Source organism: Pogona vitticeps, chromosome 12 (genome assembly GCF_051106095.1).
Source record: "Pogona vitticeps strain Pit_001003342236 chromosome 12, PviZW2.1, whole genome shotgun sequence".
Classification (NCBI taxonomy): Eukaryota; Metazoa; Chordata; class Lepidosauria; order Squamata; family Agamidae; genus Pogona; species Pogona vitticeps.
The window spans coordinates 19,741,473-19,764,401 of record NC_135794.1 but is presented as its reverse complement, the minus strand read 5'-3'; the positions used below and the strand labels follow the sequence as shown (position 1 = coordinate 19,764,401).

Below are 22,929 nucleotides of genomic sequence, written 5' to 3'. Positions count from 1 at the left end.
TGGCCAAATGGAAAAGAAGACCGAATTCCTGCCAGTGTATACAAAGTAATTTCAGCCACTGTTATGTGTCCTTTGGCTGAAAGTTTAGATTTAGAATAACTAGCCCTATCCAGAAGGGCATTTCTGCTAGCAGGCTTGTGCCTAATCCTGACCCCATGCAGCCAGTGTTGCATTAGGGCTGAGCTCTTACATAGCCTTAACCCCAGTGATTTCCACAAATAAGTGTACTGCGCACAGCTTCGGTGCCTGCAAAATTATTTGCTACCGGTCCAAATAAATGGACTTAAGCTACAAATCTAAACCCTGGCTCCCAAAGTTTTTCCTCCCACAACATTCCTTTTATAAAATAACAATATTCCGTTTATAAAGAATGTGGAAAAAAACAGCTATATTAAATTACAATATTTATTTAATACTCAGCTGAAGAGAAAGTGCAAAGTCACAACAACTTTAAACCATCACAGAAACACACACCATATTATAACTAAACAGGACAAAACAGCCTACGAAGTTCTACCCAACGCTAAACCACCCAGTTTCAACATGTCTACAGCCTTTGCAAACACCTACTTGAGCAATCTTTAGCCTACAGTTTGGGTGGGAAACCTATGGCTCTCCAGATGTTTTAGACCTAGAATCCCCAGTTATTGTAATGGGGAAGGATTATGGGAGTTGTAGTTCAAAACAGCTGGAGGACCCAAGGTTTCCCATCCTTAGCCTACAGAGCAGCAGCTCTTACACTGGAATTCAAAGGAATTCCATCTCCATTTCACTTACATGGATATTGAATACTTTAAGCCTATGACCTCAATCCAGCTACATGAAGCCAACGGAACAGCTTCGTTGCAAAGAACTGAGCTCCATTGTTTTCAGAAAAACTTAGTTCTGACTAATCTCCACTGGATCAAGGACTGGGCTATTCTCGTTAGTGCATTTTAAAAACAGTGCCTCAGCAAAAAGCTTAACTGCGAATGGAATTTTTCTTCCAAAATGTTCTTAGGATTGCAGCATTAAGAAGAGGGGGGGAAAGTGCCCCAAATTTTGAGGTGAACTACCCCCAAGCATATATTCTACTGAATGAAATACTTTTGCTTCAAAACCCCACACTATTCAGTTAGAGAGAAAAAAAAGTTTGAATAAGCCCTGTTTAAGGCAATTATAATGAATCTTTCTAGGGCCAGTCTATTAAAACACCATGTTTAAATTGAACAAGTTAGCATGTATGCATTTGCTTCCTAGTCATTCTCGTATTTTATATTTTTTTAATCCAGAGAAAATATAGCCAGTTTAATAGGTGTGGGGTGTGTGCCTTAGAAGGTGAAAAACTTAAATACATGACGTGTTAGACCTGAGTCAGTTGCATTATCTCTATGTATGGCAACAACAAAAGGATCAAGTAAACATCAATCTGTTATTGGTGTCAAAAACGTATGATGAATTATGCATAAATGTTATGTCTGCATTCATAAGTGTGTGTTCAACGCTGAACATCCAGTTGCTTAAATATGTCTTCCTATTGTGGGAGGAGCCAATAGCAGCAAAGTGACCGAGGAAGTGTTTCGCATTCAGTGCCACCCAGGGTTCAACCCCGGTGATGCAGTGGTGAGAACATCCATCTGATCCTCACTAGCCATTGCACAGGGGCTACCAGATACAATGGAAGCGCCCACTAACTCAGGTTGCAATACCACTCCCATTATTTGCCAGGGGATCACATGACCTTGTCCAACACATATGGGAGGCACCAGACAGAGGGAACCTGTCTTAAATAGCCACTGGGCATTAGAGAACAGTCAGTATTGGGCTAGAAAGACTACTTCTTACATAAGGTGGCTACTTAACCCATTACCCTGGAAAGGGAAGGTGAAACTCTCAAAAAGGGGTATCAGTTCGGTTAATTGTTCTAATTTATATGGACTAGATGCAAATTTAGAAATAGAGGCCAAAATCCTGTTGCTTAGCACAGTAAATCACACTACAGTAGGCCCATGGACTCAATGGGGATTTAGTGAGTCAATTCTTCTGTAAGTTCCATTGATTCAAATAGGTTCACTCTAACTGTGACTTGCTATGCTAAAATAAGTTGCAATCGAGTGGGCTCATTGGAATCAATAGAACTTATGGAGTCGACTCACTAAATCTCCATTGATTCAATGGGCCTACTCCAATGTAATTTACTACACTAAGCAATAGGATTTTGGCCAATAATTCAAATGTTGTACATTCCACTATAGCGAGAAGATGGTAAGCAGGGAAACTGATGAGGCTGCTCAGTCTGCTGCACAAATGATTGCTAAGTGCTGATGGGCAAGGTCTCAGGTCTCACTTCTTACAGTTTATGTTTAAGCTAGACTTGAATCAACTGGCTAGTTAGCTCAGTCATTTAGACATCTAGTTGGGAGTTCGATTCCCCACTCTCCCTCCGGTGAACAGAGCCAGCCTGTGCAGCCTTGGGCAAGCTGCACAGTCCTATGGTGCCCCTAGAGGAAAGGAATGGTAACACACTTCTGAGTACTCTCTACCTAGAAAACCCTGAAAAGGATTGCCGTAAGTCAGAATTGACTTAATGGCACATAATAATTATTCCTAGACTTGGACTGGAGAGGCTTTCAAACACAGAATGCGAGAGGGTGCATTCTAACCATCTTCTGTCAGCACGAACAGAAGGCCACCCTAGTAATATAAGCCAGATTTATGTATTTGCAAGTCTGTATTCGTCTTTTGTGCCATTAAGCAAACTTATAGCTTCACTGACTTAGATGGTTCCAAAAGAAAGTTAGACACATCCAAGGATATTTAACTCTGAATAACTATCAAATCCAAAAGAGCTTTTACCTCCTGCTCATGAAATTCCTATCGACAACTGGTTGGCCATTGAGGGACAGACAGTGTTAGAATTGACTGTGCGCTGATTGGACCGCTTGTGGCACAGTGGTTAAATTGCAGTACTGTAGTCAAGCCTCTGCTCATGATCTGAGTTCAATCCCAAGCTCAGGGGGCTGGCTCATGGTCAGCTCAGCCTTCCATCCTTCCGATTTTGGTAAGCTGAGTACCCAGGTCTATGGTGGGAGAGGGGGCAATGTGTTGCCTGCATAATTAAAAACTGTAAAACACCCAGAGAGCATTTTAAGTATTGTGGGGCAGTATATAAGCAGCACACGGCTTGGCTTTTGATCTCATAGACCTCTTTTCCAATCCCACTCAGAACTATAATCTTGTGGGTTTTTTCCACTCTAAACAACTGTAATCAGATTGCCCTGAGAATACTTTCTACATGTGAATGGGATCAGAAATGCATATAGGAACACATTCACATCTGAGGTTCAGGTATTCATATTCATTTGCCAGCGCTGAATACCATTGCTCATCTGGATTTTTGTTTCTGAAGGGTGGTATAATTTATTTGCACCCTTCTCTCCTGGATTAGGGCAACTGGATAAGAGAGACTTAGCACAGGTTAATGGTGAATACACTACACTTTGCTATACCATAGCCTCATCTACATTAAACTGATGGCAGTGCTGGGTACAGGGCATGCTGGTGTCTATTTTAAATAAGGTGGTTCCTTTTTTTATTATACATCTTCCTCTATGCCTGTAATAGCAGACTGAGGCATCAGTTTTAGTTGGTTCAGCTTTCCTCCTATACTCTGAATCTATTTCTGTGGAAATGCATAAAGCGAATAGCATTAAGCCTAAGAAAAGCTGGCATTATCAGCAAAACACTGCCACTATATTTTCCATTTTCAGTACTGTAGGGCCATAACTAAGGTGGGACAATTAGGGCTTTGCCCAATGTGCCAAAATTAAGACAGCAGGTTGGTATTTACTACCGGGAGGCCATGAACACATCCACCCTAACTGTATGTAGCAGATCAAGCCATTCCTCTGAAGGCAGAAGGAAACATAAAACACAGAGACTCAACACAGAACCGATACCAGTGTCATGTGCTCAGACTGAAAAGTTCCTTCTCTTTCCTCGGTCTTCTCTCTGTTTATGACAACCTCACATGATCCAAACTTAAACAACAGTGCAAAATTGCTACTTATCGCTCCCGAAGTGTGAGTGTGTGTGCGTGTGTGCATGTGTGTGTGTGTATTTAACTTATATTAACTCACAAAGTTCTCACTCCCCTCTCTCGCACTGATTTGGTCTGGTACGGGGCGTGGAGCTCGGTACCGGATGCCAACGGCCCTGGGTTTAATCCCTGTATTCTCCAAGTACAGCCGAGAAAGACTCATTTAAAACCTTGGAGAATACTTGCCCATCAGTATGAACAACACCATGTGAGACTGAACAACACCGGCCATGTTCTGCCTCAGGATAAAGCATCTTCTTATGTGCCTGTTTGGTCACTTCCCTGTGCAAGATACATTAGATAAAAGAGCGAATTGATTGCTTTTGAGTTACTTGGCGACACTGTTTGCTTATACTGCTACTTATATTTTAGAACAGACATTGCGTAACTCCTCATGGTTGCTGATACTTCAAAGCTTACATGGGATTGATAATTTTTGAGAATACTCAAATACTCTCTCTCAAACTGAGAAAGGGAAATAACTTTTTTAAAGGGGAGGGGAAGGGACCGTCTTTTACATTCCACAGCATTAACCAAAAGAGAAATCGTGTCATAATTTGGTAAGTGAATACACACACATCTAACAAATCCTGCTAAAAAATACTGCTGAAATCAGAAAACCTATGTTGAAAAACATCAGTTCCCCGTTCATGGATAAGTTATGGAGGAGTCCCTTTTTTTCAGAGTCGGGAAACAACAATTGAATTCTTAGATTAAGCATGCTGAAACTCTTAGTTTTCAGAACCAAGGTCCATCATCATCTTCTTCACCCTCGTCCTCATTTAGGTAGAGAAGGGCAATTTTCTTCTCATCAGAAATCACTGATCTTTGGTCTACCATTCTTTGGAGTTGAACACTTTGATGAAAGGTCAACTCCTCCGACGCTTGGTCATTTTCATTTTCTTTCTGGCCATCTTTTGTGCTCCTGTCTGATGAATCAGCCTCTGCTTCCTTTTTGCCTGGTATGAAAACTGTAGCCTCTTGTCCTCCCCCGGCCACATTGGTCACATCCATCTGAAAAGTAAAAGACGTTTCTTTGGCTCCTATCTTTATATGCCCAACAGGCTTGCTACTTTCTGAGGGCCCATCTGTTGGAGAAGGTTCTGCAGTGCTCACTCGTACTGTTTCAGAAACGGGGCCGTGGAAGACAATCTGCTTGGCAGGTTTTTCACTGGAGCTCAGTCGGATGTGCTGCGTTGTTCTACTCATTTCTATGGGGCTTCCTTCCTCCAGTACCTCTTCTCCGGGAGAACGGATACCAGAAGATTCTGGAGCAGAACCATGGTAGACAACATGTTCACCACTCTGAACTTCTGCCTGCCCTAACTTAATGTGCCTTACTGACCCTGTAGGAGAATCCTGTCTTGGTCCACCGAACTCCAGGTGCCGTTCCAAGGCAGGCCCTGTAAAAACAATCTGCTCTGTCACAAATTCCTTTGGACTTAACTTGATATGTCTGATGGTGGTACTGGTATCTAGGACTCCATCCTTGATACTGGGTTCATTTGTTTCTGTGGGAGACTCTTTAGACATAGTTTGCTCGGACATTCTGGTTTCTTGCTGTCCTATCCTAATATGTCTTACGGACTCTTCGGCCACAACATGATCTCCACTGGTGCTCAGCTCCACAACACCAGGAAAGCGACCTTCGTATACAATGTGTTCACTATGTACTTCTTTGGGATCTATTCGGATGTGCCTTACTGACCTGCTGGTTTCTGCCAGCCCTTTCACCTGAAAAACAGCCTCACTGCTATTTCTAGAAGGCAGATCTGAAGTTGACCCCTCAAAAACAACTTCTTCAACTATTTGTGCTGAACCCCGTGAGATGCGTTCAGAGGACTTAATATCTGTCGAAAACTGTGTCTGCGTTGGGCTTTCAGAACTACTCACTTCCACAGTTTTATGAACAGGGCCCCTGAAAATTATTGTTTCTGTCGTCTGAATTTCTTCAGGGCCATGTCTGAATTCCTTAAAGCTTTGGCTGACATCTGCTGATGTTCCTGTGGCAAAGTCCTCCCCACCAAACTGAGACCCTCCAGCAACAGGACCTTCATAAAAGACATGCTCCGTTCTGTGAACTTCTGTTGGGGCGATTACAATTTGCTTTATCCGTCGGTTGATATCGAAGGACATTTGTGGCAGCTGTTCATCTCCTCCACTACTGGCTTCGGTGCTTTTGAAAACTGGGCTTTGATAAATACGTTGTTCACTGGAAAGATGCTCTGTGCCATCAGGCCCACTTAGTTTGGCTGAACTAGAAAACTCTTCTATGGTCCAAGGTGTGGATGAAACATCTACTCGAACTTTATTTCTACCATCATCGTGGCCTTCTGGCTCTTGTTTCCCGTGTTCCTCCAAACCTTCGTTACCGAATGATTCTGTTGGGAACTTCATTGCATCAGCCACACCTTCGCCAAGAAATTCCATGTCGAACTGATCAGAGTCTAGCGTCTGGGACAGGTTGACTTCCGCCACTAAGGTAACCAATCCCCTTTCTTTGGTGCGCTCTACTTTTCTAATATCTACTTCCACATTACTGGAATCAGCCTCGCTTTCTTTTGTTAATACAGAGAGTTCCTGTTTTACACTTTCTGGAAGCGTGTCTTCAAGCTTTTCCAGGGCTTCTTTCAACTGATGCTTAGGGTCCTTCGACTCCCGAGATAAGAGACCTTTTATTGAATCTTGAAATTCATGCGGGATTTTAATCTCTTTCTCAATAACAATTGTTTCTGCTCGTGCCACCTGTTCCTTTGGAGCCTCCTCTTTGGAAATATAGGCCCCTGACTCTCCCCCCATCACCTGGTAAACCAGTTCTGGTGAGCCCAGGCTTTCATTTATTCTTGTTTGAGACCCCTGCAAAAATTCATCTTGCCAGGAGTACTTAACTGTTGATTCTTCCTCTATATGGATCTGACCATATACAGAGTTTTTATCTTGTTCATGACCTAAGGGGTGCTCATCTGGAGTAGATACATAGTACTTTCCTTCATCAACTTCGTCATCCCCCTCAGCTAATTCTTCTACATGGGACACAACAACACTGGGTTGCTTCTCTTTAAGACCCTTAGCTGTGCTTGTGGTAGCTTCTCCTTCATCACAATAGTCTGGATGTTGTGCCACACCAGACAATGTGTCTTCTGCTTCCTCTACTTCAAAAGGCGTTGAAAATTCCACCTTTTCATCAGCTGTAGGTCCCAATGGCTCCTCAACAATCTCAACTTGAACAGTCCTTCTTAATTTGCCTTCCACCTTAGCATCAACAACATCTCCTGTGACATCTTTTTGTCGAGTTCCTTTATGATCTTCAAGCACCTTTTTAGCATCTCTCTTTAAGAAACCTACCAAGTCAAAATAATCAGAAGCATTTGGATCATCTTGAACGGTATCCTGTACGTTGGTCTCCGTGTTCACCTTCTCACCCTCAGAAACATCCTTCTTTTCAAAGGTAGCAGAGGGCAGCCGTGGGTCAGAAGATTTCGGCACAAAATCTTTAAGAATGTCAGAAACAATATTTTCTGCTATGCTTTCTGTAACGAAAGTCCCCATTTTGGAGCTTGCTTCCTCACCTACTTCATCTTGATTAGATTCTCCAGTGGGTTTAAATGCAGATTCACGCTTCTGATTTCCTACAGTAGACTTCACATCTTCTAATGTTATTTCTATGTTCTTGCTCTTCATTGTGCTCTCACGATTATGGATGTCTGAGTGGATCTCAGCAGTTTCTTTACTTTGTGTTGTTACACTCACGTTTTTATTTTGAAATGAATGACTTTCCTCCACCTTTGTATCTGCTGGAAGACTTTTTTCTGATACATCCATTCTAATACGTTCTTCCCATCTGATGTAGTTTCCACCTTGGGGTGTTTTATGCTCTATGAACTTGTCATCTTTTCTCTTTTCTACAATGCTAGGTTCTTCCACGGTGTGCTTTTTCTCTTGAAGGCCTTGCTTAATTTCACTTCTCTGTTCAACATTAGCATTTCTTCCTACTGGAGCTGATTTTTCACTAACCTTCTCAGTTTCAGAAGGTCTTCTTTCGTCAGCCAACCCTTCTTTTGTCCTCCTTCGTTCTAGCAACGCAGATGTTTCCTTCTTCACTACTTCTTCATCACTCATCTTTTCATTTGCTGTATGAGTTCTTCCTGTGGGCCTCTCGTCTTTAGTTTGGTCTGATGTAGAGCGCAGGTTGTAAGACGAAAAGGTAGACAGATCTCCTTTTCTCACATTTTCAGAAATCCGTGGACTTGTTTCTTTCTGGACAGTTGCTGATTCTTTCGAAAATAAAACAGTAGTTCCAGCTTCTCTTTTGCTTCTTTCAGGTACTGTCCCCCACTGAGCTTCGCTCTTTTGGCTAACAACATAAGGGGAAACAAAGGGTCGGGTCCCCTTCTGTTCTGTAAAAGTTCTCACATGACTTGCATCCTTTTTGATGGCCGATGAAGGATGATATCTCGTCTGGAAGGTGTCCCTGCTCAGTGTCTTCCCTGGAGAAGCTGTCTGCATTCTGCCAGTTTTTGTTTGAGACAAATAAACTTCAGAACTGCTCATTTTTGTTCGAGGGGATTTGTATTGTGTGTCCACATACTGGATTGCAGGAAAAGTCCTCTTTCCTTTCTCCTGTTGATAAGCTGAGTGACGGCAGCTGTATTCATAAAGCATATTCCGGACACCTGCAATTAGATGAAACAAAAGAAAATTATGGCTCTTGGCCTGTTCAAATACAACACCACATCATAGACTTTAATCTAATTGCATTGTTAACATTTCTTTGAACAAAATGGATCCTGCTTTATGGTCAAAAGTCATTAGCTGCAATCCAGCAATATATCACAACTAAGATAGGCATTGAAAACAATGAGTTTCTGGTGAGTCAACTCCTCTGTAAGCTCCATAGTTTCAATGGGCTAACTCTAGCTGCAACTTACGAATGGATTTCGGCCACTCATTTCCACATTTCTTCTCAAAACAAAGAGGACAAATATGGACAACTATGTAAGCTTAGGAGGTTCTGTTTTTCTACACTTTGTCGCAAGCCTCCTGATTTGTTGGCCACCAAATGAAATGCACTTTGCAAAGCTCCTGCAGAGGACGTTTCCAGAGCAATATACAAACAGTATTTGTATACCTACAGAGTAGAGCCATTTCATCTCAAATACTGAGTGCATCACTATCACCAACAATTTGCAAGGAAGTCTCTGGTATGAGGTGCTTCTGCTTGCTGTTAATCCCAAACACAAACTTCCTAATCTTTTCAGCAGTCCTCTGCAGCTATAAAATCCAAGTTTAGGGCCGTGCATAGGCCACACAAGACAATCAAAATTTTGCACCAATGTAAACCCCATTCTGTTGCAAAAGAAGCTGAGTTACAGAAATTTGATGGGTTTTAATTTCACACGACTTATTCCGTACTTCTAATGTTCTAGTTTATTTTAAACTATTTATTATGAAATTATGAATCAGAATAATTCAGTGGACTTTTTCCGGGGTTCTCAGCTAGCACGTCCCTGCCCACAACCTTTGCTCTCCTAAGCTTTCTGAAGCCCTCTTGTTCTTCCCAAAACAGCCCTGGCCTTTCCCCCCTCATATTGCTCTTTGTGCCCTGAAGTGGTCTGAGAAACAACCCTCTCCCTTTTCTTTTTCCAGCTATTCCACAAACTCCAATCTTAAGTCTTTCATACTCTTTCTTGCTGAAACTAAAAGCCAAACTAAGAGCCACAACTAACATCAGAGATCTGTTAATGTTCTAGAGACGTAATTCGTTGTCATCATCTTAGAACTTCAGAGCTGGAAGGGACCCTATGGATCGCTGAGTCTAGCCCCTATTAAGGAGGCACCGTGGGGGAATCAAACTCCCAACCTCTGGCTCTGCAGCCAGAGACCTAAACCACCAAGCTTTCAGAAGATCTTTAGGACTGAGCTGTCATACACGCAAAGGAAACACATGTTTGTCTCCTGATAAACCATCAGAAAACAAAGCAAAGACAACTACAAACTACAGGGGTGTGTCTGTGAAAGGCTCCTTCTCTACAGCCCCTCACTGACCTCATGGGCACCAACCCACGTTCTAAGGTTCTGAAACAGGGAAACATATCTCCCCATCCACTTTCTCCACATTGCTCATAAGACTGTAAAATACAAGAGTGGACAACTCGTGGCACTCTGAATAATGCTGAACTACAACTCCCATCAACCATAGCAAACATAGCCAAAGTTGAGGGACTGTGGAAGATACAGCTCAAGAGCACATTGAAAGCCACAACATGTCCATCTGATATAACTGGATGTAAGGCAGCAGCAACGCCAACATGCCCCTTCCTCTCCTTGCTCTTGAATCAGGGTGGACCAAATGCGGGCCTTCAGATATTCTGGGGCTCCAACTCCCAACATTCTTTACCACTGGCTCTTTTTGTCTAAGGCCAATGGGAGCTGTAGTACAACAACTTCCACAGGGCTGCATTTTGCCCGCCCCTGTCTTACATGCATCAGTACACATTAGCAATCCATACTTTGTGGTAATTTTCTTCCGTGTTCTTCATCCCATACAAGAATCCATTCACTGCTCTCTCCTTCCAATAAAGCTCTGCAATGAACAAAACAAAGTTTTATTAGGAAAAAAAAACAAATAAAATATAGAAGTTAGCATTTCCCTCACTTTTCTATTCCAGTCAGAAGACCAAAACGACACTGCAAACTCATATTTAATTTCATTCTCTCCTCCCCTACAACACAGATTTTCCACCTTCTTTCCCTTTTCAGAGGTTAGCGTCATATTTGTGCCAATGTTAACACAAACCTCGGCAAAATTTAATCAAAGAGAAGTTGATTCTCTTTGGTTAGAGAAGTTGCAAACCAACTTCTCTAACCATGGTTTGAAACTCAAATTTTAAAAAATAACTAGTGTTAGATCCTCAGGAATGTTCCATCTGCACCGGTTAACTTTCTAATCCTTTGAGAATCATAAACTACAAATGTTACATTTCTATATGTATTAGGAAAAAAACACCTTGAATTTTAATTGTACTGGCACTGAATTTCACTTCTTTCTTTTTAGCACCTGATACCTCTGTTTGAGAGCAGGTGGGAATTGGAATTTTAACAAACTGTGAAGTAATGGAAATCTCATTTTAAAAAATTAAAATAATGTATAACATTCAATATTTACGATAAAAGCAGCATTGCTACAATGTCATTATCAAGATGTCACTGGTGTGGTTTCAGAAAAGTATTCTCTCACTTGTTAATACCACAGAAATTCACACTACGGAGCAAGAGTAATCTAACCTTACACCATTTTCCAAGTGCCCTGGAAATGAAAAGATGCTGCCCCAGAGCAACTGTATCATTCTCCCACAAACTAAAACCAAAAACTGCAGCTATCTGGAAATCCTCCAACAGCTGATTTCAAAAACACAGCATTCATTAAAGACAGGAAGTCATTCCGGCTATTGCATTTCTAACACTGTGCTGAAACCACATGTTCAGCTTCACCCAACAAATGTTTTGAAAAGATACTACAAGATGGCTGCTTAAGATCTGTAAGTGGTCCATCCGGAAGGGTGTGATAAGAACAGCTCTCTCACTCCTGGAAAGCAATTTGAAATTCTGAGACATGTGCCCTTTCAAAAAGCAAATGAAAACAAACACACGCTGAAACAACATCAACTGCCTTCCCATGAAATCCGACTGTTTTGCTTCTAGGTTACAGAAACGGGGATTTTATAGACACAGCGTTTCATTAACTTACACTCAATAAGTGGCTGCAAAAAAATGAGGTGGTTAGTAAGTGCAGTGGAGAGAGAAAGCATTTATTTCTTCAGAAAGCTGAACAGATAAATATCATGTGAAATATTCTGTCCACGGAGAAATAAGGAGAAATATAAAGAAAATATTTTATAAGCTGCAATCTGCTAAAATGCATGTCTTAGCTGAAAACATTCCTTGATGATGCTTGGTTTTTGCGAAGTAGAAAGCAAATGAGCGAATAAATACATTTAAATCGTGACGCAGTTGCATGTCTTTATTTACTTGTAAGGAACACTTTCGAAAAATAAATTTAATGAAGGACATAGGAAAACAAACCCTTCAGGATCCACTGTCAAATCCAGATACAAAACTGTCACATAGGATATGGAGCAGATTTGTCATCATCCTCTATAGCTCCAGAGGACAGGACTCAAAACAATGGGTGGAAATGGTAAGGAAGATTATTCTGACTACATTCCCCAATTGCAAGAGCTATTTCAGACAAAGAAGCTGCCCTGGCAGACAGGGGAGATGATGGAAAATGAAGATCTCGGCTTTCCTCAATATATTTCAGGACCAACAAGAAGCTCTTCCATCAGCCATGGCCGTAGTTTGTATCCTGATTGCTCTGAGATGCCCTCCAGGACTCTATTTTTATTCAAAAGACCCACAGTGTGAAATAGTCACGATGACACTTAAAACCATCCTGTTCAGGATTCCGTTTCAATCCAGCTGGGGACGGGAGTGTTAAACTCTCTCAGATTACTAAAAATTACTCTTGGTAGGGAAACATTCAACAATTCAAGTTGAAAAGAATTGCGTATCTCGCCCCACATGCTTTGCTTTGTTCCACTCCCCTCTGGGATATTCCCCCACCAAGACTCTTCCCAAATTAGGATTCGGCCAAAAAATTCCCCATTTCGATCACACAATTGGCTTCAACACCCTTAGCACTCATGCCTTCTTTCCTCAGAAGAGACTAGGAATGCTTGTTCTGTCATGTTTGCATGGTGCCCTTGGTTTCCTCCAATTCCTCAAAAGAAGGCAGGCCAATTTATTCTGGCTTAAAAACTAAAAGGAGCTGGGAGCTTCTCATTATGACTCCATCTTCACATTGACTTTTAAAGCTTCTTTTATCCTCCTGTCCCAATAACATCAATAATTAAAACTACAGTGGTGCCCCGCTTGACGACGATAACCTGTTCCAGCGAAATCGCTGTAGAGCGAAATCGTTGTCAAGCGAAAGTAAAAAACCCATTAGAATGCATTAAAAACCGGTTAATGCGTTCTAATGGGGGAAATACTTCATTGTCCAGCGAAGATCCTCCATAGGGCGGCCATTTTCCGGTGCCTGTAAAGCGAGGAATCCGTCCTAAACACAGGGGGGAGCCATTTTGTGACCAGCCAATTAGCTGTTTTAAAATTGTCGTAATGCGAAGAATTGGTTCCCGAAGCAGGGAACCAATCATCGTTAAGCGAAATCCCCCCACTGAATCATCATTTTGCGATCGCAATAGCGACTGCAAAAAAACTCATCGTAAAGCGGATTCGTCATCAAGCAGGGTAATCGTCAAGCAGGGCACCACTGTATTATAAAAAAATATAAACCCAAAGAAAGTCTTGTCAATTGACTCTGTTATCATTTCAGTTCCTTAAAACCTTCAGAGATTTCCCCCAAAATACTAAAAAAATCTCCCAACAGCAGTTTTCAGTCATCTACCATGATTTTTCCTCCTTTGAAACCAACATCTGCTTAAGATCTTTCTTCCACTTTATTTTTTTTTTATTTTTGAAATTTTTAAGAGAGAAAGCCCGTAATTCTCCCAAAATGGTGCAACATCAAAGCAAAGTTTCCACCAGGTATATAGACCATTCAAAGCAGATTACTCTACTCTATTTTTCTTTCTACGAGTCCATGAAAGGGTTAAATAGAAAGCAGGAATGTGAGAAGTTTGACTATGGATTTTTGGCTGCTGATAAGACAACAGTTTGCTTAGTTGCTAGAGCAACGGATGAAGTCACTAAAAATAATTTCCAAGCAATGCGCTGTGCAGAGAAAAGGGACAGCATTGCACGCCACAGAATGGACCCCAAAGCATGACGGCTAAAAACAAGCTGTGCATTAAAAGAAAGAAAAAGCCCCCCCCCTAAAAAAGATTATTTCAGATTTTTTTTAAGGAAGGCAAAAAAGTACAGCACAGCAATGCATTGTTTCAATATAATCTACAGCTGGGCAAATTTACAAAGCTATTTTTTTTGTGACTAATTAGACACGGTTCTGCCAAGGGAGCCAGCTGTTTTTAAAACATGTTTTTGAAGCCATTTATTCGATTACGAGGAGATGTTTGGGAAATCCTGAAATTACGGCAAAGTTTACCCATGGCCTGATGATTCAGGTAACAAATTCCTCTCCATGACCAACCAAGATCTTTGTAAAATGATGGCCAATCAAGACACAAAATTTTGGACCAAAAGCCAATAGGAATGTGCTTTGTAAGGAAAATACAGAAGCTGTACTGCTGGAGAGGGTGCTGTGCCTTTCTATAGTCCTCAATAAAATATTCGAGAAAGGGGAAAAAAAAAACTCCAGCATGCTAGCTGAGGAAAACTGAAGGCGGAAGAGCCAACACTGGTTTTCCATCAGTTCTGGAGATTGTTTTACAAGCCATGTTTCCCCAGCCCTTGTTGTTATGAAGCCATCAAGGCAGAAGTTCACTCTTCCAGAGATGGCTTCAGTCAGACTGAATTGATTTAGCTTGCTATTGAGGTCTTTTTGAAACCATCCACTAGGAAATTGCTTTGAGTTTCTTTTTTTTCTTTCTTCTTTCTAAAATCTATTCATTGTTCAAACAATCACATACGACAAAGGAGCTAAAGTAAACTTTTAAGAAACACAGAAGAATGAAAACAGCTTCTGGCTCCCAAGCTTTTATAGAAAGATGGTTCCTGAATAAATTCCTCCTCCTCCTATTCCGCCTCTTCTTCTCTTCTCTTCTTTGGTAGGACATGCAAAGGTTTGATTTGTGGCCTCCAGAGAACCAGAAGCTCTGCCCTAAAGATTTTTTATTTTCAACTGCCTTCACTGAAATGCTGATGGATGGGAGCAGACAGAGATGGCCAAAGGAGAAAATGGCAAGCTATCAGTTACCACTCGGGAAAATTTATGAGCAAGGCTGACATCCTAACTAGATGATAAACTTAGGGATTGACTACATTGCAATATACTCATTACAGAAGGCCAAAAACAAAACAAAACAAAACAAAAAACCCTCCACACACAATCAAGTTAGGCCAAAGTTGACTGGCAAAACCAACTCTGATTAGAAACCTCATTAAAAGTCCTTGCCACTTTTATAAAAGTTCAAATTAAAGACAGACCTGCTTTTTGTTTGTTTATTTAATAGGACACCTTTCCCCCAATAAGGGGAGTGATAAGGGAGCATAATTTATTATCCTATCAAGCACCTCTCTCTCTCTCTCTCTTGTCCAAAAATTACATCCAGGTCAATCTGGATTAGAACCTGACATCATCATAGTAATCTGTTATTTCCAATCAATGAAGCTTCTTTGTTTTTTTTTTTGTTTTGTTTTTTTTTTTTGTTTTTTTTTTGCAGATCAAAATATCTGGGAATTGTTTCAGCGGTGCAATCTTTCATATCGCACAAGTTTGTTCCACGTGTAATTGTAGACATTCCATTCAACTAATGACATAATCTATTACTTTACAAACAAGCACATTTCGGTCAAGCAATTTCATCAAGAGGCTTCCTTATTGTACCTGGTATAAAAGACAATCTCATTAGATTCCTTCATTATGCTGCTTGCAGAAGCAGCAATGAGTCTGAAGAAGACAGAAACCTGCTTGTGTGCTTATTCCATGTGCAAGGAAGAACTGTGATAAATCTAAGTTCTTGCTCCTTTTTTTTACCCAGCGGCCATTTTGAAACCACCGATCAGCTGTGCGAAAATCGTTGTTTTGTGATGATCGGTTAACAAAGCAGGGAACCGATCATTGTAAAGTGAAAAAAACCCATAGGAAACATCATTTTGCGATCATTTTTGCGATCGCAAAAACTTTGTCGTGATGTGATTTCATCGTAAAATGAAGCGCTCGTCTTGCGAGGCACCACTGTATTTCAAAAAAGAAAGTGAAAACAGAGGCATGAATGATAGAAAGAAACTGAAGGTTAGTGGAAGAATGGAAAAATGTGTCCTCCTCAGAAGTTGCCAAGATAAAGGTTCCCCTTGACATTTAGTTCAGTTATGTCCGACTCTGGGGGACGGTGCTCATCCCCGTTTCCAAGCCGTAGAGCCAGTGTTTGTCCGAAGACAGTTTCCGTGGTCACGTGGCCAGCAGAACTAGACAAGGAACGCTGTTACCGTCCCACCATGGTGGTACCTATTTATCTACTCGCATTTGCATGCTTTCGAACTGCTAGGTTGGCAAGAGCAGGGACAAGCGACAGGAGCTCCCTCCGTCGCATAGATTCGATCTTACGACGGCTGGTCTTCCGACCGTGCAGCACAGAGGCTTCTGCGCTCCTGATGGGCTATTCCACATGGAATATACAGCCCAGTTCCCAAGCACCAGAAAGCAATCAAGGGGCAGGCCTGAAGATCCCAGAAGGCTTTAAAAGGCAGCCAACAAAAAAGGGCATTGAGGCGATCTCATCTGGAAGGAACCAGGGCAGGAATAACAGACACCAGGTCCAACTTTTCTAGCAAAGGAAAAGGTTAACCATGGGATTTCCCCGCTGCCGCCACATATGCATCCAGAGAAAATGACAGGTCCAGGAATATCCTCTAAGAGAGCACCTGCTGTGTCAGGGGATTCCAACCACGCCCGAGTCCAACCCACACCCAGATTCCCGGACACTCGGCTCAACAGCAATTCCATTTTACCTGGATTAAGTTTCTGTTTGTCCATTTCCCCCATGGCTTCCTGAGCTGATCTCAAGTCATCTCTAACTTAAGAAAGTGAAGCCATGCATACAGACAAACAAACACAGCAATATGTCTGGCCATGCCTTAACTTGTTGTGGTTGTTGATTCCCTCTCAACAAGAGTGGCAGGGGCAACCACAGGGAGTCTGGGAAGAATTCTTGCCCCATTTCTTACCCTTTTGGACTCTCTGCAGACCCTTGTTTGTTTCCACTATTTTCAAGAGGAAGATTCCCCCCCCCCATAGGCTTCCAGAGGTGTTATTCTCAATTTGGGGAGGGGGGAAGGGGAGAGAAGACTTGGGGCTAGGAAGTACTGTGACAAGCCTCAGACAATCCACATCATTTCTGTCCCTCACTTAGATACTTCTCCTAGGCAATAACCCCCCAGATGTGCACCTAGTTTCCACTTCATGTAATCCTGGGTGGAAATTTAGGCCAATATCAAGTCCTTCATTAGTGCAACAGTTGTTGCTTTCGTGATCCTTACCTGTAAGTGGCAATTTCAAGGCTGAGACCGGCTTTCACCTGCAGGAGCTCGTGGTAGTCTTTTAGGTACTCAGCGATGGATGCAGTTAAGAAATGCTTTTCTTCTTCAAGGGAGTCAATTATCATCTAAGGCAATAGGGGAAAACAAGGTTGTATTGTATGTAACATACTGTAAGGATCTCCAATGATATTCAGTCCTTTGCAGATTATCCCCACTGCAGGCGATCAGTCTAAACGGGGGGGGGGGGGGATAAATGCACGGATGGGGCACAGGACACAGCATCCCCCACTTCTCCAGTCCTTGGCCTTTCTAGCAAGGTCGGCCCATGACATTTTGCCACCTGAGACTAATGGCACTCCCCGCTCACTATCAAGATATCTAACACCCAAAGCCCGGCCGACTTAGCCTGGCATATGAGGTAGGAAATTACACAGCACTTGCTCATTTCCAGACCAGTGGAAGTGTCAAGGAAAGGAGTATTAAATGGAGGTGGATGTAAAAGTCAGAAGCAACTTAATGGCCCACAATAACAAAAACAAAAAAACAAAAAAACACTCAGCTGCTGCTTGTGTTGCCCGACACGCCTTGACTCAGAGGCGTATAGCCTTAGAAACTTTGTGTATCTAATGCATTTTAGAGCAAAATTTAATAAGACCCTGTCTTATTTTTGGGGAAACACAATAAACTATGGTTGACTGCAAACTAGAATGTGAAACTATCATTGGATGTAGTTTTTGAAACCATCATTTGTGCAAACTATGGTTAACTTTACATCTGCACTGAATGAATGATGTGTAAAAACGTGGTATTTGTGCCTCTCCAGCCTCCACTTTCCAACTACAGATCCTAAGGGATTTAGAAGAGGGCTTTAGTCAATTAAATCATCGTTCTGTTGTTGTATTTGAAAATATGACAGTCTGGTTCTATAACAATCTGCACCTTCAGCAGACTCTTCCCATGGAAGCGGCGTTCTGAAAATCCAGCACACAAAATCCTGCCCCTTCCCAGTAAACCAGTCCTCCTAATCTCTAACGGCTTGTGCTTACAATGCAGCCATTACCAAGATGGGCACAGATAACAGAAACCTACCAGTCTGTGAATAAAAGGACTGGCTAGAACAAAAGAGATGTTGCCTGCAGGAAACAAAGGGGAAGACTGGCAGGGTGGATCAATGGACTTCAGTCACTTTCAGTTTATGACCAGAACACAAAGAACAGCTGATTCAAAGACATTTTGCCCCCACGGCAGGTTGGGAGGGGGCTCACTTGAACACTGCAGAACATGCATCTAGAGATGGGCATGAACCACCACTTCGGTCACTTTGTTTCTCAGCTGAACAAGTGTTCGGCCGTCCTCAGCTCCTCCAGCAGGAGGAGGCAATGCCCTGGCTTCCCTGCCCTGCCTCCTCTGGGCACAGCCCCTGAGTGGGCACCTTGCCAGAGGTGGCAAGGCTGAGAACCACTGAATGTCACGAACTGTCAAACTGGCAGTTCCTGCCCATCTCTAGCTACAATACATTCGGCATCTCTGTAGGGGCACAGACTGCTGTGTGATTCTGCTCATGGTATAGCATGTGGTACTTGAGAGTCAGTGTGCTGGAGTCTGGCTTTGACTAAGTCACGAAACTCGCTAGATAACCTTGGGCCTGTCTTTTCAGTTTTGGTTTTCTTTCATGATAGAGTCACACTCTGTCCACTTAAACTACCACACAGGGTTGTTGTGAGCAGGCCAGCCATGCGTGCTGTGTTGAGCTCAATGGAGGAAATGTACAGTATAAATGAAAAGAATGTCCAAAAGAGAGAAAACAACAAAACCAACATAAAGAAAAATTTACGGCTGAAGCTATATACATAAAGCAAGGCAACTGCCTTTTAAAATGTGTGAATGTAGATGCCAAAGTTGGGGAAATGTCCATTAATGAACAATATACAGTAAGAGAAAAATATTTCAGACCCATTCTGTAAGCAAACAAAGCAAACAGTCAGCAGCAACATAACATCTTAGACTCAGCCTACAAAGCAGACCAGCTACTCCCTAATCTAGGTGGATCTCTAAGGAAACCACACCCACTAATTACCTTTTAAACATGTCTCTTAAAGAGACAGTTCCTACATAGAACAAGATGCTAGTCAGAAATCTGTCCCCATGGGGTGCTGGGTTGCTGTTTGGTTTCTGCCTCACTAAACACATTGCAGAAACAGAGGTTCTTAATGCACCAGTTCACACCTTTGTCTGACCCTCTGCGCATATAGAGAAATCCAATGATGGGCATGTATGTACCAACCAGAGCAACCCTCTGAGGTGCCACACCCATAGGAAAGAAGCTCCACAACTGTTACTGTGTGGAAAGTTCTACATCCATAGCATCAAACCTCCATCACCACCACATACGTGTTTCTACTCAATAGTGGGCATGTCCTTACTGCCATCTTGCCCCTTTCAGGCCACAGAACCTGCACACTTTGACAAGCTGCCATTCCATCCTGCTCAGGGAGAACCTCGTTTTCTACGGCTGCCATTTCCAGCATTCACAACTGCCCCCCAAAACCAGCACAGCCCTCATTCTCTTTGAGCCGCCTTGAGTCCCTTCATCGGGTGAAAGGCAGCCTACAAATGAGATAAGATAAAACAAATAAATATTTCTTGTTGGTCAGCTGCGTCATCGTTTTTCCTCTTCATGTCTTGCTCTGCAGTGCGCCGGGGCAATTTTCCGACTGGTTTATGCTGTCCTACCGTTGCCCACTACTTAGATGCCAAATACTGTAACTCTACTGCACTGCGTAGGTATTTCCACAGTCATTAGAGTGTATGTGGAGGTGAAATTACCTAGACCTGGCTTCACTGATTCACCCACCTACTTCTGTTGAACCCCAGGTTCGTCCGCCATTTTCTTTCTCCATGGCCAAGAGATACTATAGCTTAAAATGTCCTTTTATTTAGTGTCTGTTCCTGCTCTTTCCCCTCCCGAAATGTTCACTGGAGTCAGAACCACATGGCGAGCTGCCCTTAAGTGAAATCTAGACCTGGCTGGGCTATTCTAAGAGCTTTTCGGGGAGGGGTGGATGGAGCGAACATAAGCAACGCTTGGCTGGTCTTATTTTTCAGTCCTGAAGAGGGAACATCCTGTCCTGTCCTTAAGCAGTGATCGGCTTCAAACCCTTCAATCCCTTTTGGTTTTCCTTCACTGGGAAAAAAAAAAGAGGAAATTGGGAAACACCGTTTCCTGCCTGGACTGGATTCCTCCACCCTATCTTGAAAATGTGCATCTAGGACTGAAGAAGGGGAGGGAAGAAGAGCAACAGGTGCATCCACCCACAAGACCTGGGAAACACCCAGAAGAACAGTGGTTCCTTTTATTGAAGCAAGGGAGGGTGGGTGGAGTTTTTTTGCAAATTTACAACTTCTGCCCATGACCCCATAAAAATGGCCTGGGAGCCTCTGGAGCCACGTCAGTGCTCAGATTATGGACCTGATCTGCTCCTTCTTAAAACACGGAGCTCTGTGTCAGAGTAAAAGCGGCCAAGTGCTGCCACGCCCTAAAGAGTAGCAAATGCTATTAAGCATAAACTTTCACAGAGGCGAAGACATGGGCTACTGCTTATGAAAACTTCGTGCCCAGTACAATGGCTCTCTTTAAGGCACCACCTGACTCTTGGCCTGTTTTGATTTTCACTGACAAGCCAGGTTGTGTCAGTGAAAACCCACATTACAGTTGCATGGTTAGAAAAGCGGCAATAATATCAATGCATGTTGACACCTGCTGGCTCCAACCCCCTTTGTGGTTATGCGCCATCAAGCCGTCTCCCTCGGCGACCCTCGGAATGAGTGAGCTCCAGGATGGGGTGAGATAGATGATGTGGTTTGGACATTTTAAAGCCCCAGATAATCCCTGAACTGATTATAGGACAGTCTCCTGTTCATTCCCATCCAACAGGAGCTCTGTCAAGGAGGAAAAAAAAGTTGGCAACTGCACAAGGAGTAGATGGGACACCATAAAGGACCACCTCTTATTTCAAGGTAAACGCGGCCCTGCGGGTAGAACTCGGAGGGCAGCCCGCAAAAAAGGTCTAGGGATTTTGTGGCTTTCATCCTGGTGGAATAGACAAGAAATTCCCCTTCCTCAATTCCCCCTCCTCTTCTAGAGTGGTAGGCAACTTTTAGCCTCCCAAGCGCTGCTCTGCCACCTCCCCTCAGGTTGATGGTGCAGGATGATGGGACCCGCGGTCCTTGACCCTCCTCTCTAGACCGCAGTGACCGCGCCCCCTTCCCTTCTCACCGGGCCACCCGAGGGACCCGCCAAACTTTCATCTTATCCCAGCACCAAACGGCTTCCCAGAACCCGCCAAACGCTCCTGAACTGCGGCACGAACGTCGGGGGAGCCCTCGCTTTGCCTGCCTGCTCCCGGCCCCCGGGCCGCGAGGTAGACGGCCCCTGTCCCCGGAGGCTCGGCTCTGGACCCTCCCCACCCACCGCCCGGCCCGCCCGCCCGCCCTACCTGGTACTCGGCCAGGGCCGCCCCGTGGCGCTCCTGCTGCGCCAGGCGCTCCTGCTCCAGGCGCTCGGCCAGCGCGCTCAGCTCCCGGCACCGTCCCAGGAGCGCCTCGAGCTGCCGGCGGCTCTGGGCGTTGCGGGCGCGCAGCGGCGGGAGCTCCTCTCGGCCGAGGCGCCCTTCCAGCTCCTGCAGGGCGCGCAGCTCCGCCTCGTAGCGCTCCAGGCTCTGCTCGCAGCTCCAGCTCAGCACCAGCGCGTAGGGCTCCTCCAGATCGCTCCGGCTGACGACGCGCACCGTCCCGGCGGGGACCGGCCGGGCCAAAGAGGGGGGGCCCCGTCGCGGCCGCCGCCGCTCGGCCTGCAGCCGCTCCCGCTCCCCGCACAGGTGCTCCAGCAGCGCCTCCAGGGCCGCGCAGTCGGCGCGCAGCCGCTCCAGTTGCCGGCGCTGCTCGGCCAGCTGGGGCTCCAGGCGGCGGCGGCGGCGCTCCTCGGCGGCCTGCGCGCCCAGCTGCTCCAAGTGCGCCACTTCCCGGCGCAGCGCGTCCCGCTCCAGCTCAGCCTCGCCTTTGGCCCGGCGCAGCTCGGCCACCGCCCGGCGCAGCTCGGCCACCTCGGCCTCTTGCTCCGGCAGCCGGGGCCCCCCGCGCTCCTCCCGGCCGCGCAGCGCCGCCAGCTCGTGCGCCAAGCGCCGGTTCTCCTCCTCCAGCGCCCGCACCTGCGACACGTAGAGCCACAGGCGGGAGTTGAGCTCCCGCAGCTCCCTCTGCTCGTTCCAGTCCGCCCGCTCCATGGCCTCCGCTTGGGGAAGAATCAACGCTGCCCGGCCGCCTCTGCGCTCTTGCCCCGGCGCCTGAGAGCCCCTTGGGCACCCTCCCGCTCCGAGAGGCGCGCTGGCGGCTTTGCGCCCGCAGCGGCGTTGCGCTTTTGGCCCCCCGACGGAGCAGCGGGGCGTGGGGCGGGGAGGAGGAGGAGGACGGGGGCCGCCCGAGGCAGCAAGACGGCGCCCCCTGCTGTCCGGACTGAGCTCCCGTCCCAATTCCGCAGGTCTCGCTATGTGCCGTCTGGTCACCTCCAACTATCGGCGCCCCTATAGGAATCAGCGCTCTCCTCAACGTCCTGAGCGTGTCTCTGCCTTAAGGGAGACCATCCAGCTTTTCAGGAGACCAGGGTTCGAATCCTCACT

General features: G+C 44.7%; 1 protein-coding gene and 1 long non-coding RNA gene across 2 annotated transcripts in view; one reads left to right on the top strand and one right to left on the bottom strand.

Annotated features, from left to right (window-relative positions):
* Positions 1 to 22,929, top strand: part of LOC144584632 (uncharacterized) — a 53,546-nt gene that overhangs the window by 19,156 nt on the left and 11,461 nt on the right. The window lies entirely within an intron of this gene.
* On the bottom strand, positions 392 to 22,670 carry SYNM (synemin). The gene is made up of 4 exons (XM_072981534.2): positions 21,751 to 22,670; positions 17,255 to 17,379; positions 10,588 to 10,661; positions 392 to 8,751 (listed from the first exon to the last, which is right to left on the bottom strand). Exons 1-4 carry the CDS (start codon positions 22,534 to 22,536, stop codon positions 4,817 to 4,819), a joined length of 4,920 nt encoding a protein of 1,639 aa, XP_072837635.2. The 5' UTR covers positions 22,537 to 22,670; the 3' UTR covers positions 392 to 4,816.